Source organism: Apium graveolens, unplaced genomic scaffold (genome assembly GCF_009905375.1).
Source record: "Apium graveolens cultivar Ventura unplaced genomic scaffold, ASM990537v1 ctg4341, whole genome shotgun sequence".
In the NCBI taxonomy this organism is placed as follows: Eukaryota; Viridiplantae; Streptophyta; class Magnoliopsida; order Apiales; family Apiaceae; genus Apium; species Apium graveolens.
In genome coordinates this window covers 19,539-36,851 of record NW_027418497.1, presented here as the reverse complement: position 1 = coordinate 36,851, position 17,313 = coordinate 19,539, and the positions used below count along the sequence as shown (strand labels likewise).

At 33.1% G+C, this 17,313-nt stretch overlaps 2 protein-coding genes across 5 annotated transcripts; one reads left to right on the top strand and one right to left on the bottom strand.

The window, feature by feature from the left end:
• Positions 1-1,226: 1,226 nt before the first annotated feature.
• LOC141701752 (ATG8-interacting protein 2-like) lies at positions 1,227-6,549 on the top strand. Of its 4 annotated transcripts, none has more exons than XM_074505397.1 (4): positions 1,229-1,377; positions 3,320-3,537; positions 3,655-4,098; positions 6,072-6,549. In XM_074505397.1, the coding sequence occupies exons 2-4, from the start codon at positions 3,349-3,351 to the stop codon at positions 6,174-6,176; spliced, it is 738 nt and encodes a 245-aa protein (XP_074361498.1). In that variant the 5' UTR covers positions 1,229-1,377; positions 3,320-3,348; the 3' UTR covers positions 6,177-6,549. The 4 variants fall into 4 exon arrangements, with proteins under 4 accessions (XP_074361495.1, XP_074361498.1, XP_074361497.1 ...); XM_074505396.1 differs by having other exon boundaries at positions 3,320-3,570; XM_074505394.1 differs by having other exon boundaries at positions 1,227-1,362; positions 3,320-4,098.
• Positions 6,550-7,401: 852 nt separating this feature from the next.
• LOC141701748 (ascorbate transporter, chloroplastic-like) lies at positions 7,402-14,885 on the bottom strand. Its single transcript, XM_074505391.1, has 11 exons — positions 14,597-14,885; positions 12,747-13,225; positions 11,927-12,034; positions 11,128-11,283; positions 10,125-10,340; positions 9,686-9,895; positions 9,213-9,350; positions 8,981-9,082; positions 8,246-8,311; positions 7,979-8,063; positions 7,402-7,900 (listed from the first exon to the last, which is right to left on the bottom strand). Exons 1-11 carry the CDS (start codon positions 14,649-14,651, stop codon positions 7,803-7,805), a joined length of 1,713 nt encoding a protein of 570 aa, XP_074361492.1. The 5' UTR covers positions 14,652-14,885; the 3' UTR covers positions 7,402-7,802.
• Positions 14,886-17,313: the final 2,428 nt, after the last annotated feature.

The following is a 17,313-nucleotide window of genomic DNA, read 5'->3' as shown; positions in this document are numbered from 1 at the left end:
AGCAAGGCTTAGCTTATCGGAATGGTGATGGAGAAAGTGTAAGTGTCATAAAGATCCATGGTTACCTAATGGGTGTGATCCTTGTATTCACACTGATAGTAAAGCATTATTGGGAAAGAAGGTAATAGATGAAAATCAGTGGGATCTGATTACGGATATTTCTGAAGAAAGGGATGCAAACTTGATTCAGTCCATCATTTTGCATATTGCTTAGCAAGATAAATGGTACTGAAAGAAGGAAAGAGTGAGGGATTATTCAGTGAAAAGTGCGTATGCCTTAATTCAGGAAAATAAGCAAACCAATCATATCAGTGATAATTCTGGCTTTTGGAAGCAATTTTGAAATTTGAAAATTCTACTAAAGTCAAAACTTGTTATGGAGAGCAATAACCGGTCGTCTACAAATAAAAGATCAGTTAAGAATAAAAAAAGATAAATATATATAGCATTTGTCATATGACTGAGACCACCTTATATACAATTGTGACACGCTCTTTTGCTAGTGGTCGCTGGAAAAAAGTAAGTATAGTGATGAATTCTGGAAGATAAAATAATTTAAAAAAAACGGTTAAATTTGGGCTTTGCACAATGTGATGATTCTGAGAAAAGGATTTGCTAATCGTTGGGGAAATGTCGGAATAAATTAGTATGGAAACAAAACAACATGAGAGTGTTAGTATTGGTAGAGTCAGAAAAAATAATCTTTAATCAATGACAAAGTGTGAAAGATTAACATTTGGATAATTTTGTTGGGGGCATGAACTCAGAGAAGAGCACTAGAAACTTCCTAAGTATTGATAAGATTAAGATAGACACCGATGCAATCATGCAATTTATGTTATATAATCATAAAGGTGAGGTGGTAGACGTCATGTCCGGTTATGCTCAAGGAAACACGAAATCATATATGTGAAGACTTTTTTTTTTTTTTTGCCACCATATATGTGAAATCATATATGTGAAGACTTTAGTTGGGTGAAGAATAATCAAAAGGATATTGTGGTGAAACTGATTGCCCGTCAGTGGTGCAACCCCTTAAAAACTCCTACTATATGTACAACTCTCTAAAACCGTTTAATTAAAACCGGAATAAAACGAGAGTACAGGAATCGAGAGTTACACGAAACTTAATGCACAATCCATAAGATGAATGACCGGCAAACACGAAAGGCAACCTTGAATAGCAGGTCAAAAAAAGCAGGCAGCCCGCGAAACGTAACCTGTATTCCCGGTCTCCTTTATCCAAAACCATAACTACTAGTACAACAAACACTCCTACTATATATACAACTCTCTCTCCTCTTTCTTCTCTACACTTCCCGAGGCAGTTTCTATTATTCTCCATCCTCTACATCTCTCTCTGTAACTATTATATACGTATATTTCAATTCTACGGATTTTCATATTAATTGTTGTGTTTTCATCGATTTTTTGATCCGATCGTTATAATTCTGGTTTTTATCGTGTTTTTGTTAGTTTTACTGGATTGATCGTGTGTTTTTATGATATTTTGGTTTTGTATCGGTGTATATGATTGATTTTGTATGTTTGTTGAATTTTTGTGGTGATTACTTCAAGTGATTGTTATTTGTGTGAATTTATGAAGGTTCTGTGCGATTAGAGTCATTACTTTTAGTTGAATTCTGGTTTCGTATGTTGCTACTGTGATTTTATTCAGTTTTGAGTAGTTTTGTTGATGATCGATTGTGAAAATTGATTTTGTTGAATTGAACTGGCGTTTTTGATGATATTTTTGTTCATTTGTATGATTGTTTCCGTCTGTTTATTGCGATTGGTTGATTAGTTGATAGGATTTATATGAATCATGTATTTTTCTGATTTTATGGATATCTGAAGTTTCGGTATTGTTGGAGTTGTAAATTCTAATTGAATAATTAAAAATTTTATGGATATCATATATGTTTTGGATTATTTGGAGTATAGTTTGTCTGTCTATATAATTGAAGGATTCGAGACGAAGTTGTCAATGAAAGAACCGTGTGAAAGAATGAAAGCTGAAGCTGGTTTTCTGAATTTCCTTGATATAAAGTATAAACTAGTTTTGAGTAATCTGTCGAATATTTTAATATAATAAAATTTATGACGGGTAGAGGTGAAGACGGAAATGTAAAAGCTGTATTGAAACATTGGAAGATAATACTAGTTTGTTTCTAACTTATGTGGTTATGTGATATAAAAAACTAGTGTTGAATAATTTGAAGAATGTTTTTTATGTATTTATGATGGCCTGGAATAGTTGTCAGTGTAAGTACTTTAAGAAACAATAAAAGTTGAAGCTAATTTGTTTCAATCACGGTGATATAATCTGGTTTAGGATGATAAGCTTAACTTAATTCGTTGTCATCTTGGATCAGTAATGAAATAAACCAATTGACTTCTTTTAAGTTTTTAATTATTTTGTTTTAACTTTTTGCACTTTGGATAAATTATAAAAACATTATATGCATCAAGTTACACTGCTGTGCTCAAGGTTAATCATGTCCCAGAGATGAGTTTCTACTTTCTATATTCATTCACGATCATTACACAATGATAATTGTCAATGCGTCTTGAAACATTGGGAACTGACTTTTGTGGCTCCAGCTGGAGTTTTGAATAATTTTACAAATTAACCAACTGTTATTACATCTGTCAGAATTTGAATGCTTCTAATAATGTTCAACGTAATTTTTTTCACCAAGAGCATGGCAGCCGTTTTTTCCTGGCCCGAAAATAGTAGCGTTTGTGCAGACTTCATTTTTTCTGGAAATTGAATGAAACATATTTGAGTTTAGTTGAACATATGCATTTAGTTTTACCATGTATTGTTCTTAAGTGTTAGATATACGAATTGACCTGCTCGCTCTTACTGTTATTGTGTGTTTACTTCACCTTCACTCTTTAACAATCTGCAAATGTTTTGAGTTTGTAGTTTTGTAATTTGCTAAGCCTTTACCAATATGTGATTAACGTAAGGTTCAAACTTAATTTTTATCGGAAATTTGTAAGACCTATCTTATTAAATATTATTGCATTCTCATAGTACTGTAGTCGTAATCAGTTTAACAATTTTGGGTTTATATTTGCACGTTGTTAATGACTTGAGGAAAGTTTGGTGCCAACTATATATATCAGGCCCGACATGCTTGAGAAACTTTGCATTAGGTTAACATGAAATTCTCGTTGATCATAATTGTGAGCTTTTATATGGAGTGTTTGTGTTGCGAGAGGATTTTTTAAAGATTACTTGTATTTTCAGTTTCTGTTCATGCTGTGGTCATAAGGAGTTTTGTTAATTTTCTTTACATTTGTGGAACAGGCAACTTCCAGAACCTTTAGACTTCAGTGATGGCTGATAACGAAGGACGAGCAGTTCCTGCACAAGGGAATGAATGGGAAGTTGTATCTCTCACTGCATCAGCATATGCTGCATCTCCTGGTCCGGTGCAAGTTAAATTGAATGATGATAACCACGGACTCGATAAAGAGGATACTCTTGAAGAGGACAAAGGGGATACTAGTGAGCTGGCTAAGCAGGTTGATAAAGATGCCTCTGATTTCATTGCAGATGTAGGGGGCATATCAAATACTAAAGATGGAGAAAATTGGGATATCCATGCTTTGCGTATGTCTGATGAATTTCCTGTGATGCAGTTTGCTGACGAGAAGGGTGGAAGTTTAACTATGGGTGGTAAAGAATTAAATGAAGGCATGTCACTTCATGGATTAACTTTGGTGGATGAAGAACAGAGCATATACAACACCGCTAAATTTAGTTCTTTCCACGGTGAAGAAACCATTGGCGGATTTGCCCCGGATGAGAATAAAATGATTTTTTCTGAACCAATTGATCCATCTGAAGAAGGATTAGAATCAAATGTTTCTCAATCACCAAAGTATATAGATGAGGTCCATGAGGATAAAGATGATGGTTCTGATCTGCCTCTCGTAGATTGGTGGAAGAAGAGAGCCGCTTCCTTATATGCTCAAGCAAAAGAGGCAAACACTGTATGGTCTATTCTCTTTGCGGCAGCTGTCATGGGAGTTGTAATGATCGGTCACAAATGGCAGCAAAGCAAGTGGCAGTCTGGTGATGAGGTACGGGCTTGGTTTTATTGCTATATTAAAAGATAGAAATGATTAAATTCTAATCACTGGACAATCTGGTGCTATTTGGATATTTTTTTTTCTATTTTATATTTTGTCATTTTATATTAGTTGCATTAGTTTTCTTATTCTGATTAGTAGTGAAGAAAATAAGTATCTAATTTCCCCTTCTGTAAACGTCTAGGACTCTAGGTATCCATTTTCCTTTCTGTACACATGAGAGAATTGTGAGATCAATCAACGTTCACTTTTAGGATCTTTAATGTGCACTGGTATATGCTATTATTTGCACAAGCAGGAAGCCTCCTGCATATTTAGAATCATACTTTACTTGCATGTTTAAGAACTGAATTGTTTGATTGAACCTGTTTATCATATAGTAGCAAAGTGATATGATTCTTTTTACTAAAAGCTTCTATAATGTTGGAAGACTATTTCACTTAGATACATAGTTTCCTAAGGCGCGGCCTCTGCAGAGATGTAAAAAATGTAGTAATAATAAACTTATTTCAAGTTACTTGCATGTTATATCCTACCCCAGCTAGACAAAACTTCAAGCAGATGGTTGACCTAGGTTTGCATTGCATCATGCTTAAATTTATATATTTTTTTCCTATATATGTTCTATTTTTTACGCTTTTTTCTTAGAATCCCCCACAAGACATAAATCTGACGTCCGCCCTTATATCATTACACATGTAATATTTTTCTTTGGAAACCCGAGATCGTATAATGCTAAAGAAAGTTAGATCTTTGCCTACTTCCTGACTAGAGTTTCTATAATATAAGCTTAAACTGATGTTCACAAGAAATTTCTTGTTGCATGTCTATTTATGTAAATATGATTATGTCCACAGATTATTATTTGGGACGGACTGAGAACAGTAGTACTTTCTAGGAATGCAGTCTAGATCATATGGTAGATTGTCTTTACTGTGTGAAGTTTAGCAGTTCTATAACTTTCTTTTTAAAGATTAAATGTTTGAAGGAAAGTCATCCTTTTTTTATATATGACAATTACACAATTGAGTTTTTTTATTGTATTTATCTCTTCTCAAGTGTTGATTATGTAAAATTTAGTTAATTTTATTATCTTGAAACTTGCCGTGGTACATGTCAGCAAATTAGACTGACCCCTGGCCCTGGGTATTCAGTTACAATGCATTAGAGCAGTCAACAGTCGTTCAGCACTAATGTTTTACAAACTCCACTCTTCTTATTTATATATAGAATAGAAGGTCTAGAATATCTGTACTATTTTAATATTTAATTGTGTGTCTACCTTGAGCAACTTACTCAGATGTGTGAAGTTATAACAATTATGGTCCTTCTCTTGCTGTCACTTAGAACACACATGTAAATGGATATTGACGAGATGTATAGATGATTAAACACAAAATCCGTATACTTAGCATTGGGTTGCTGGAGAGACAACTGATGAAATGTTAGGGTGCTAGAGATATTTTAGTTAAAATGTGATGACACATTTGTTTTTGAAAGATTAGATTACACATTTTAAAATAAGTTCTAGGCCTTAGGGTTCTGTCGCAGAAATCTTGTAAGAAATCCAACTTTGAAGCAATCAAAGCATTACAATAAGATCTGCGACCTACAGAAAATAAGTAGCTGTATGTATTTTCTCGCTAGCTGTCTTCTTATTCTGCTATCTCTCTCTCTCTCTCTCTCTCTCTCTCTCTCTCTCTCTCTCTCTAATATTGATATGTTTAACGTGAACAAGTTTTCTGAGCTTAAACTATGAAGGATATAATGTCTAGAATCTAGACGCATCAGTGACAGCTCTAAACTGTGCTGCGTCAATTGGCAAGTTAATCAAAGTGGAATGGAATACCTGATTCACAACCATTTTTAATTTATTATCTTACCTTAGCTTAGTTGTCATTTTAGTTTTACTAGCACTAAATTCACTAGTTAGTAATGTAACTGTTTGTTTTTCAATGATGCAGAAGATGAAGAAAATGGTGGGGCCCATCACCGGATTAAAGAGTATATTAGTTGGTGACCAGCCGAGTGATTCAGGTGTCAGAGGCAGAACCTCATCCCAGCTTTAAGGTGATGACAAAATTTAAAGAACCGAGACAGTTGAGGAAAGACAGTTGAGGAGGTGAAATGTTTAGGTTGTGGTTTTCCAGGATTTGTGGAGTATGTCTGACATCCTAGTCCTGTGATGACATAACAAAGTTACTTGTTAATATTTGCTTGTTACTCAACAATTACTTTAGTTTTGGATTTTCATATGCTTTATAGTAGTTGTCCATGCCAGCGCTATATGGACGGAAGCTCGTATCAATGCTATACAGCAGTCTGCATTGTAAATGAATGATGAGAAACGGTACTGGAGTTATGTGAAACTAATTTCTGTAGATTAGTTTTTAGCTTCTTTTTTGGAGCTGTTTGAAATGTGGCTAATTTGTCTCGTGTGCATATCTCATTTATAACATTAGCTTGATCTCCAGTTTTCTGGACGGGTGGTGGACTAGTGGGTGACCTAGTATTATTGAGGTGGCACATTAACATCTAGGAGTTGAAACCCTGTTTTAGCTACAGGTGGAAGTCTAAACACCTTGCACTTCGGAGGATTGTACTAGGCTATTCAAATAATTGGTCAAGAGGGAGAAGCTCCTTCAAATCAATTGGCCTGTTTGGCTGCAACTTGTCCGTGAATTTAATAAGTTTGAATATTAGGAATGATGTATTTTTTTTTATTAACTTTAGTTTTAAAATATATGTTTTTTAAAATATTTTTTAAATTTAAATTTCACAAATTAAGATAAGTATATCTAAAGATTATTATTTTTAGTTTATTTAAGCAAAAAAATCGGATTTATAGGTAAAATTATCTAAACAAGAAATGACGTATATATAATATACTTGTATAATCTAATAATGTATATATACTTGTATAATCTAATGTTATAACAAGAAATGACGTTATATCCTGAAGTTCTCGCACGTGACAGGGTGTTTATGAAATCAGGAAATGTCCACTGCTATTACCAACGTATGTCATATGCTAGCACTATTACTCAGCACTGGTGCTGAGTAGGAGGAATACAGGAGGAATACAGGAGGAATACAGTGCACATGACGTAACGTTATTTCCTGATTTTTCCTTTCTTATATATAAATCAACTTCACCTCAAAGACAACAAAAAGATGAGAGTGATTGCTATCATTTTAATATTAACTACTCGTAGGCACTGGGGTTGAGGTGAACATAAAACATATACCAGCAGACTCCAAAATCAAGTAGCATAAAACCTAAGGAACAGGATATGAAGTTTGCAAAAACTCTTGTATATATATGGATGACTCTCTAATGCGATGAAAACAAGAATCAAGAAGCATCCAGACACTCAAGGACCTTTGACAATTTTGTGTATATGAGAGCACTGTATGAGCTGCATATGAGATTATGATTCTAAACTAACCAGAAACTGATAGTTACAACAAACTGACAGGCCAAGACTAAATTTTCATAAGCCAATCCCTCAACTGTTTCGGAGAAGCAACTTGGTTGTCTGATACTGGAAGAGAGAACTATGAAAATGGTGGCCTCTTTCTCTTGTTTGCTGCAAATTAATCTTTGCCATTTGGAAATTGGTTACTATATCTGAACTTTACATCTCACCTATCACCACTTGATCTATAGGCTGCATCTCTTTCACTCCCATATATTAGTCTAGGATTTTCTCTCCGGTTGAAAACAGGTTCCACACTAATGTTCCAATAATGTACAATATTACAGACACCTTAAACACGTCATCCCAGGAACCTGAAAAAACAGTCGAGATAGAACATCTAAATCCCAAAAATATTAGTAAAAAATATTTAACAAGAATCTTAAGTCTACCTTTCTGGAGTATGTATCCAGTTGCAGCAGTACCAAACACCCCTGCAAGCACACCTGCAGTGTTTGATAGTCCCAACAACACTCCCTGTCATAGGAATCTTTTTTAGAAATCTTTCTTTGGAACATTGTGAGTATTGAGAAGATAATGGACAAATACAACAAAGGAAACCTTGTCTTAAGCTGAAATATCAAATAATATATTTTGAATATATTGCCTATCATATGTTCACTATTATATAAATTTGATGAAGCTTGGTATGTACTCACAGAATAACGCGGTCCAATGTCTTGGTGATTGGAGTAGAGTCCGGACTGGGAGAAGGCATCCAATCCCTATTAAGATAAAAAAAACAACTTATTTTGTATTTAGTTGCATCTTCCATCTGTCAGAAACTCCCTACTTAATTTAATATCGATTTTATGTTCAATAGTAATTGTCTCTCCAAACAGAAGACTTTTTTCCAACCGATACACTCAGCTAATGAAGTAGACCAACTGAAAACCAAGATATTGTCCAAAGCTCCACATTTTACTATTAATAGGGCACTTGCTTCGGCATGATCTTTCTCTATTATTTATCTAAATGCTCAAATGTTACCTAGATTTTAATTTGAAACAGTAGAAAAAACAGAGATAGGTTGAATTATCCTGCTTGCTACAAAAAAATTATCAGAATCACTGATGCTAGATTTAACTAACTTCCTCATCCTCAAGTAATTATCAAATAGGTATGACCATATATACTGAAGCAGAAGTATAGGCAGAGGAAAACAAGGACTATTAATAACCGGAATACATTCTGCGATTAGAATAAAAAAATTTAAAAAGTAAATTTTGGGTCAGCAAATTTCATGCAACTGAAAATCATGTTCAGTAAAGCTCTTATCAAAATGAATTATACCATGTCAGTTGGTACATACTGCACGTTCATCTTTATATGTTCAAACAACAAATCCTGCAGTTAAATGAAGCTCCAATTAAAGGAACTCAAGTAGTTCATACCTGACTGCATGACATGCACAGTACCGCTAAAGCCGGAGTCCTGACACGGCTTAACTGTGTGAGAAAGAAGGCAGGGCCCAAAAATCCAATTGATTGCATTATCTGCAGATTAAGCAGAACCCATACCATAGTACATTAAATTCTCATCTTTAAAAACATTTTCAATTTAATCATCAGCATTAAAAAATCACATATTCATTTATACACATTGACAAGCCAGAATCATTCTTACCTTGCGAACAGCTGTAATCGAGAGACCTCTACTTACAAGTGTGTCTGCAATCCAACCTCCTATATTTGCAAATATGGCCATAGTTAACCATGGAAGTACACAAAGTAGCCCGGATTCAGTCAAGTTAAACTTCAAGACCTGAGAAAATAACCATAATTACATAAGAATACATGAGTTTACCTTATAGATTAGTAATATACTAATATATCAATACTTGATCAGTACTGGTGCCATTTAATTGGGCCTACATGTTTCTCATCTGCTACATATATGCTCTGTAGACTTAAATAAAAAGCTAATATCAGCTACAAACACACAATAGTCTATTTGGATTTGCTACATGGCGTATACAAAGTAGCAAAAGATAAATAATATACTGGGAGCACCAATATTTGTTTATCCTCCCTTGCTCCTGCATTAACCAATAAAGCAACTATACACCTCAACCAACTTATGTGTTTTAGTTCGAATACCTGGTTATAGTACGTCGGCATCCATGTTAAAAGAATAAAAGTTCCCCAATTATGACAAAAGTGAGATATAATGAGAGCCCAGACAGGTGCCTTTGATAAAATTAATTTCCATGGAATGACAGAGACAGGTTCCTTTGAGACGCTGCCTGCCAAAATAACCTTCTTTTCTTCTGCACTAAGTTCTGGATCTTCTTTGGGTGAGCTATGGGCCTGGAAGAAGCAACAAGTAGTAGATTTTAAGTGCAACTTGCATTCTTCATAATTGATGACTATACTTAATTACATATAACTTCTGAATTCAAAGAGAGCGAGTTTATTAATTTGTGTCAATAAGAGTTCCATTGTTCGTTCATGAGAAGGGAGTAATATCTATACACACACATATAATTTGGTAATGTAGAAAAGTTTGTCCTTATCAGAATTATTGAAAAACACTTACTTTGCTAAGCCACAATGCAAACCAGATGCTCCCAAGAGAACCAAAAGAGTAGAATACAGAAGGCCATCCAAACTTGTGGATTAAAGCAGGAGAGACAGCCAATCCCGTCACAGAACCAAGATACATGCCACTGTAGACAAGTGCAAGTGATCTGCTTCTCTCAGAAACAGGGATCCATTTTGAAAGTAAATTATTCATGGCAGGCATAGCAACACCCTGTAAAGAAAAAGATCATTATTTTAGAATGTGGCAAGACATGAAGACGTCACTGCACCAAGTATCGGGAATTGCATTGAAAAAAGCTTGGGGTAGGGGAAGGAAGAGATTAAGGAGCCAACTGCAGGATTTAATATGTGTAATTAACGTCTGATGTTAAAGTCTAGCTAACAGAAGTGGTTGCCTAAGAGAGTAAACCTGGATATAATCTAAGCCGCTGCCTCATCTTAAAGAGAATTTTCGGATTTGGATAAAGTCAAAGGACAGATCTGGGGAAGAAAGCACTACCTCATCTCAAAGAGGTGTACTCTAAAGAAGAGGGGAGATGAGGTGAAAGCTGATGATTAGCGTAACACAAATATAGAAGCCAAAGGTTATGCGCTTGTATTTAGAGGAACCAGGGCTGGAGGAAAACGAAGATGAAACTGTTGTGTGATCCTTAACAAACTGTTGGCACACAAGAGAAACATACTGGAAAATCCATGGAAAGCCCAACATGTTCAAGAAGACAACTAGGAGACAACCATGCATCCAAATATGATGTCTATAATTCAGGGCCACACATTTTCTGAAATCAAAGAGATTGGAGATCTTCCTTCAAAACTGGCATACTAAATGTCAATTTTTTTCTGGCATAGACCTGTATAATTCAGCAATACTCAGACAACATACTTTAGTTATTACTTATTGTTACAGCCACTTGAAACCATGTAAAAATAATAATCAATTAGGCAGATGAACCGTGAACAGATGTAAATATCAGGTTGAAGTATAACAAGAGGCCAACCTCACCAATCCCCATAAAGGCACGCATGACAAGCAAGAAAGGAAGCCCAATTTTTGCAGCAATAGGTGTCAAAATTGTTGCAATTGACCACCAGACAACTCCAAAACCTAATACCAGTTTGCCCCCAACTTTATCCGCCCATATACCTCCAGCAATCTAGTTTGCATAAAAATAGAAGTTCTGTAAGAGATCTGTACAAGAAAAACTGAAATAAACATACTATACAAGTAACGGAAGCCAATAAGCAGTTATCTTTTACCATAAGAAATAAGGAGAACTGGCATAATCATCGGAATGTAGCTTAGCAAGAAAAGAGTTAAACAGACTGCAGCATTTCTGGGGTTCGGTCTAATGAAGGTAACAACCCACCATAGATAATCAATCAAAAAGAGCTAACTGTTGCCAGACTATGATTATAATTCATCATTTTAATAATTTTGGTACTACTTGTGAGGTTTGGGAAAATAACTTGAAATTTAAAAACTGTACATCATGCTTGACAGGAGTCAGGAGCGTACATATGTCCCAAATATTTGATCGTGGACATCTGAATATTTGCTCTAATTTTATACAAAACCATGTTTCTTATGCTATCCTGCTGGCAAATTTTATCACTTTTTAGTTTATTTCACAATTACTTAATAACACCACGTCCACGGAGAGGGCAAGTTTCTTTTTTTAAAACACTTACTCAATTGAACTAAAATGTGATAAAACACAGGTCCCCAAATTCTAATCCTCGTTAAACATAACCTTAAGCTTTGCCAGCATGTCATTCCTTTGAAGTTTGAGTAAAAACCTGAGTGAGCAGATATCCCCAGAAGAATGAGGACTGAATCAAACCGACAGTGGCGCTGTTCCAATTAAATTCCTTTGACATGGGAAGTATAGCAATGCTCATGTTCACCTGAAAAATTCAAATTCAGTAGAGCTGTTAAATTAGTGTGTTAGAGAAACTCTATCTATATATATTTAGAAGAATATATCAAAATATGAAATTTTAATTTCCTGGATTTCACCAAAATTAATTTCACATATAATTCACAACAGGTGACGAATTTGTAATACAGAACTATAGAAGATTACATTAACATCATTTATCTGCTGCTTATGAACTCTAGTGATTAAAAAATATATAGAGTGAGAGCTGAACTCAAGCACTTGAAGTAATTATACTGTATATAGGATATACAACCAAGGGCCCTGTCTATACATGGTAAGAATTCTGCAAAATACTTTTTACATCACTCAGTATAGAGTTGTAACTGGTAATGAATCCATGTAAAGACTAAAACATTGAGTTTTATTAGAGGGTGAATCAGCACACCCTTGCTTCTGAAAGCGTTATGCTCCACTTGCAGTTGCGGGACACCAGAAACAAATATATTTCATGCATTATAATAAATGCAGTGACCAGCAAATTCACTAATGCTTTCAGAACTTCTCCAGTCCCGTACGCAACACACTTTTCACAAAACTGTGGCGGGTCCCACAATTGTGTGAGGATCGTGTTAAACTATCCGCAGTTGCTTGTGGAAAAAGTGGCTCACCAAGATTAGGAGTTATTTATACAAATATGAAATATGACTAAGAAGATTTTGGAGAAAATTTTTACTTACACGGTCCATGTTGCATAACAAGAATGCTGTAAAGCAAAGCAGTACTATCACCCAGCGTTTTGGCAACTCCCACCATGGCTTAGTTTGCTGCACAGGTTCCACTAAAATAGCTTCGCTTGCCCCTTCCGATGACACAAGTGATTCTAAGCCTTCTCCGGTTATGTCATAGTCCTCAGACTTATAACCAGCTCGGGTTCTAATTACTGTAGCATGCTTTGATTGCTGGAATTGGTTGTCAACTATCCCAAGTTTCCCCAGCTTTCTTGATAAAAGGTAGCATTCACAAATAGCTCTGGTCCTCTGACTATGCTTGACGTTCAGAAACTTATTAGCAAATTGTTGGTGTAATACATTAGGACGACCCGATTCATCTTGAAATGTCACCCTTGCTCTAAGCGTCTCACTGTTTGAAGAACCAAAAGAATTCCGACACGAGTACCTTTGGTATCCAGGGAATAAAGGTTCTTGATATACTTTCCCTGAATTTTCAGTTCAAACAACCATACTATCAGGATGCATGACACAGCTCATAAGAATTACCCAAAATGAGTGATATCTAAATATTTCAATACTTTAAAAACCTCAAAATTTCTACCATCATAATATCAACGCAAGTGATTAGCAGAAAATATTTACGGAGAAGGCATCAAATGCTATTTTCGACTAAACATTCAACTTGAGTATGTTACATCATTTATCAAGGAAAATAAGCACAAGGCAGACAATGTAGCCAGAAATTACACCTGGATTAATTTAGAGTTAATTGCATTTTGCAACCCCTACCTTTCATTGAATAACAAAACTATATACTTACTTTCAAAAATACAGTTTGCAACCCCTAACTTTAGACATCAAATACAATAGGCATCCTTTTAACCATTTTGTTAAAAATATTTATATTGTGGAGGGTAAAATTGAAATTCAGCAAAATATTTAAATAATAATTTTTAATTTTTTTAAATTAAACTAAAATTTAGTTCAAATTATAAAAAATAATATTAATGTCAATTATTTTATTACTCAGTATAATTTTTAAAATTTTAAAATATAGATATATTTAGAAACTTTATGATTATATATATAAACATATATTTTGCTTAATAAATATATTTTAAGTATTTAGCATTATGATTAATTTAGAGTATTACTAATAGAAAATAACTATAATTTTTTTCATGTAAAAAATGTATTAAAATAGATATTTTAATTAATTTGAAATTTTAGTTATTAATATTAACATCTCAATTTCAAATTTATAACCGCAAGGGATGCATGTTGTAGTTGATATTGAAAGTTAAGGGTTGTAAACTGTATTTTGCAAAGTAGGTATACTGTTTTGATTTTAAATGAAAGGCAGGGGTTACAAAGTGCAATTAACTCATTAATTTATAATGCATGACTCGCATTCATTTAGGAACTCGTATAAAAGACAAGTTGAATTAAAAAAAGGCAAATCGGATGTCCGTAGTGTAAGTTACTTGATACATTTCAGGTTGTACTAACATCATTAGCATCAGAAGTGTGAGACTCCGTACAAGTATTTTTTTTAATTTTGGAGTTGTTTTGACTATATTATTTAATTCGTTTACTAATAAACCATACAATCTCAATCCCGATGCAGAAGTATTGAATAAATTAGTGAATAACTTAAATAAATGCTGAAGAAAACAAATATACAAAATGAATAGGCTATGAATTATGAGTAAACAAGCAACTCGTAAGTAATCAGTTACATTTCTCAGGTATACATATATCCATCAGTAAAAACAAAACAATTAAAAACAACACAAATTCATTAATAAAAATAAAAAAGGAGATAATTACGAAATGCAGGAGAAGAAAAAGAATACCAGAAGAGAGAAAAGAGCCGAAGTTCCGGTGAGAAACGACGGCGCCGATAGCCATATTTTCCGGCGAGGGAAATTATAATTGAAATAATAAAATAATTAAGGTGAAAATGAAGTGGTGAAAGGAGAAGAGCTGAAGAAGATAAGCCTCGTTTATATCACTGATATATACATACACAAACAACAAGTGTGTATGTATATGTTATTTAAGGTGAGGAAAGAAATGAGGTAATATTAATATATATCTTAGTGGAGTGGAGCAAAACAAGTACAGGTGGACACTGCACTTGACACTTGTGGGGGTTTATTACTCCTGCTACTCTTCTACTCTGTTAAACTGCGAGGGAGGTCTAATTACTATATTACCCCCCTTCTTCGCTTGTGTTCCATTACTTTCTCGGCTTACGTGGAACTTCTATGGACGATGGTTCGTGGGTTAGTTGCTACCAATTTTTTTTTCTTGTTACCAACTCGGCAGTAATCACTATCTCGAATGAATTTGCTTTTATATAAATATCCTAATGTAATCGCATATAATTTACCGATCGATCAGTATTGCTTCCGTGGGGAAATCATGAGACAAAAGGATATATTACCCATTTCTCATACCACGATATTTTGATAAATGGTTGTTGTAAAAAGATGAAAATGGACAAAGAATTAGTCTTCTTAAAAAAATGAATTAAAATCAAAAAATATTATGTCCAACTAAAACAAATTATTATGATATAAATTGTATATATCCCGACTCGGACTGTTCGTTTTAAAGCTGAACCAAAACATAAGTTCTAAAAAAGATATATCACATGAACATTAACATTAACACGCTAATATCTCTTAAAGTAAATCATTAATAAAAAAAACTATGTCAATTTTCGGTAAACTCGGTTGTAGTTTGGTCCAAACTAAATTACTTGGTTGTAGTTTGATTGCTTAAATTCTCTAATTTTATATTTTTAGTATATTTTTTAAATAAAAAACAGTCTACTGATTCTTAATATATAAAAATATTGATAATATCTTATATTTTTTATATCAAATCATATTGAAATTGATTTTTAATGTAAATGAATGATAAATTAAAAATATGTATCATATTATAACGTAAAAAGATTGATCATTTACTGATTATTTTTATAATTTTTAAAAACTATTTTTCACAAAAAATTATTTAATAAAATATATAAAAAATATATACCTCTACAAAAACTAAATAAAAAGGAGGCACATAAATAATATAAACAAACAATTTATTTACTCAAAAATTAAAATAATAAAAAAAAAATTGATAAAAAGAGAGGATGTGTCTTATCTAATAAGAATTTTAAATAAATTTAAGAAGTTATGTAGCACAATGGTAGTGATATGAAGTTTTTGAGCAGAAAGTTTGGGTTTCGATTTAGATTCAACAATATACCTATTTTTAACAAAAATTATGCGAGGAATGACATTTCCAAAAAAAATTCAAATTAAAAGGACAAAATTATAATTTTATTGCTATTAAAATGCTTAAGTTGCCCCTCGTCCTCTTTTAATATATAGAAGGAGATATAATTATAAGTTAGACTAAGGAAACTAAGAAAACGGAGTTACAAAAATAATATAAAATAATATTTTATTTACTCAAAAGTTAAAATAATAATAAAAAAAGATTATAACAGAAAGAGATGATGTGCTTTATGTAATAAGACTTTTAATTAGGACTTAATGAGATATATAGCATAATGGTAGTGATATAATGGTAGTGATATGTACATTCAGAATAGAAGGTGGGTTATCTTGGTGTGCACACAAGTTCTTCTTATTTTTAGGATGTCATTTGTGTAAATGGCTCAATTTAGGTCAGGGTTGGGGGTTCGAATCTTAGTGTGCACATAAGTTCTTCTTATTTTTAGTTTAAATTATATAAGGATGTCATTTGTGTAAATGGCTCAATTTGCCCTTGGTTGTCCTTTAATGTAATTTTTGAACTTATTTTTAGTTTAAATTATATAAGAATGTCATTTGTATAAAGGGCTCAATTTGCCCTTGGTTGTCTTTAATGTAATTTTTGAACATAAAAGGGTAAAATTAGGACCCCTTTCGGAAATTATATTCACGAAATGATTAAGAATTTTGGAGATATAGCTGGGAATATTCGATTTTCGAATTTTATAGTTCTATTTTTTTCTATTTAATTTTGTACTCTTTTTAAAAAAAACACGATATCATTAAAATATAAACATTAAAGTTTTGCTTGAATACATAATTTAATTCACTATTAGTTTCAGGTCGATTTCTTGCATTAGATATTATTACAAACTATTATATTATTTGATTACTCGACTTCATATAGTTATATAATTAGAAATCATTAACTTATTTACTACAAAATTATACAAATTTTATTTAATATATTCCAGTTCTTGGAATTCGTGCATGTTCGATATCCTATATTTACATTATTAAATAATATTCATTTGTTATATTTTTTTTATTTTCATCTCAATTTCAAAATCAGGTATTTATAAATGAACTATTTTCATATTGATGTAGATGGCTTGATTCAGCTTAGTCGGGTATCATCGTTTGGTTCCGGTATTTATGTTTTCGTTCATTCCAAACTAGGTGTAAAAACCGCGCTTCGCGCGGTTGTTATAAACATGTTTGTTCTTTTTTTGATGAATGAATGTTGCCAACCCTTTTTTTCAAGTCGATAGCTGCATGTGTTTTAGAATGCA

Excerpts from the sequence above, each read along its gene's own strand:
- LOC141701752 (XM_074505394.1), top strand. The coding sequence starts at position 3,349 with ATGGCTGATAACGAAGGACGAGCAGTTCCTGCACAAGGGAATGAATGG. Across the intron at positions 4,099-6,071 it reads AGTGGCAGTCTGGTGATGAG|AAGATGAAGAAAATGGTGGG; the intron begins GTACGGGCTTGG and ends TCAATGATGCAG.
- LOC141701748 (XM_074505391.1), bottom strand. The coding sequence starts at position 14,651 with ATGGCTATCGGCGCCGTCGTTTCTCACCGGAACTTCGGCTCTTTTCTC. Across the intron at positions 9,896-10,124 it reads TTGCATTGTGGCTTAGCAAA|GCCCATAGCTCACCCAAAGA; the intron begins GTAAGTGTTTTT and ends TGCTTCTTCCAG. Across the intron at positions 8,064-8,245 it reads ACATTGGACCGCGTTATTCT|GGAGTGTTGTTGGGACTATC; the intron begins GTGAGTACATAC and ends TTCCTATGACAG.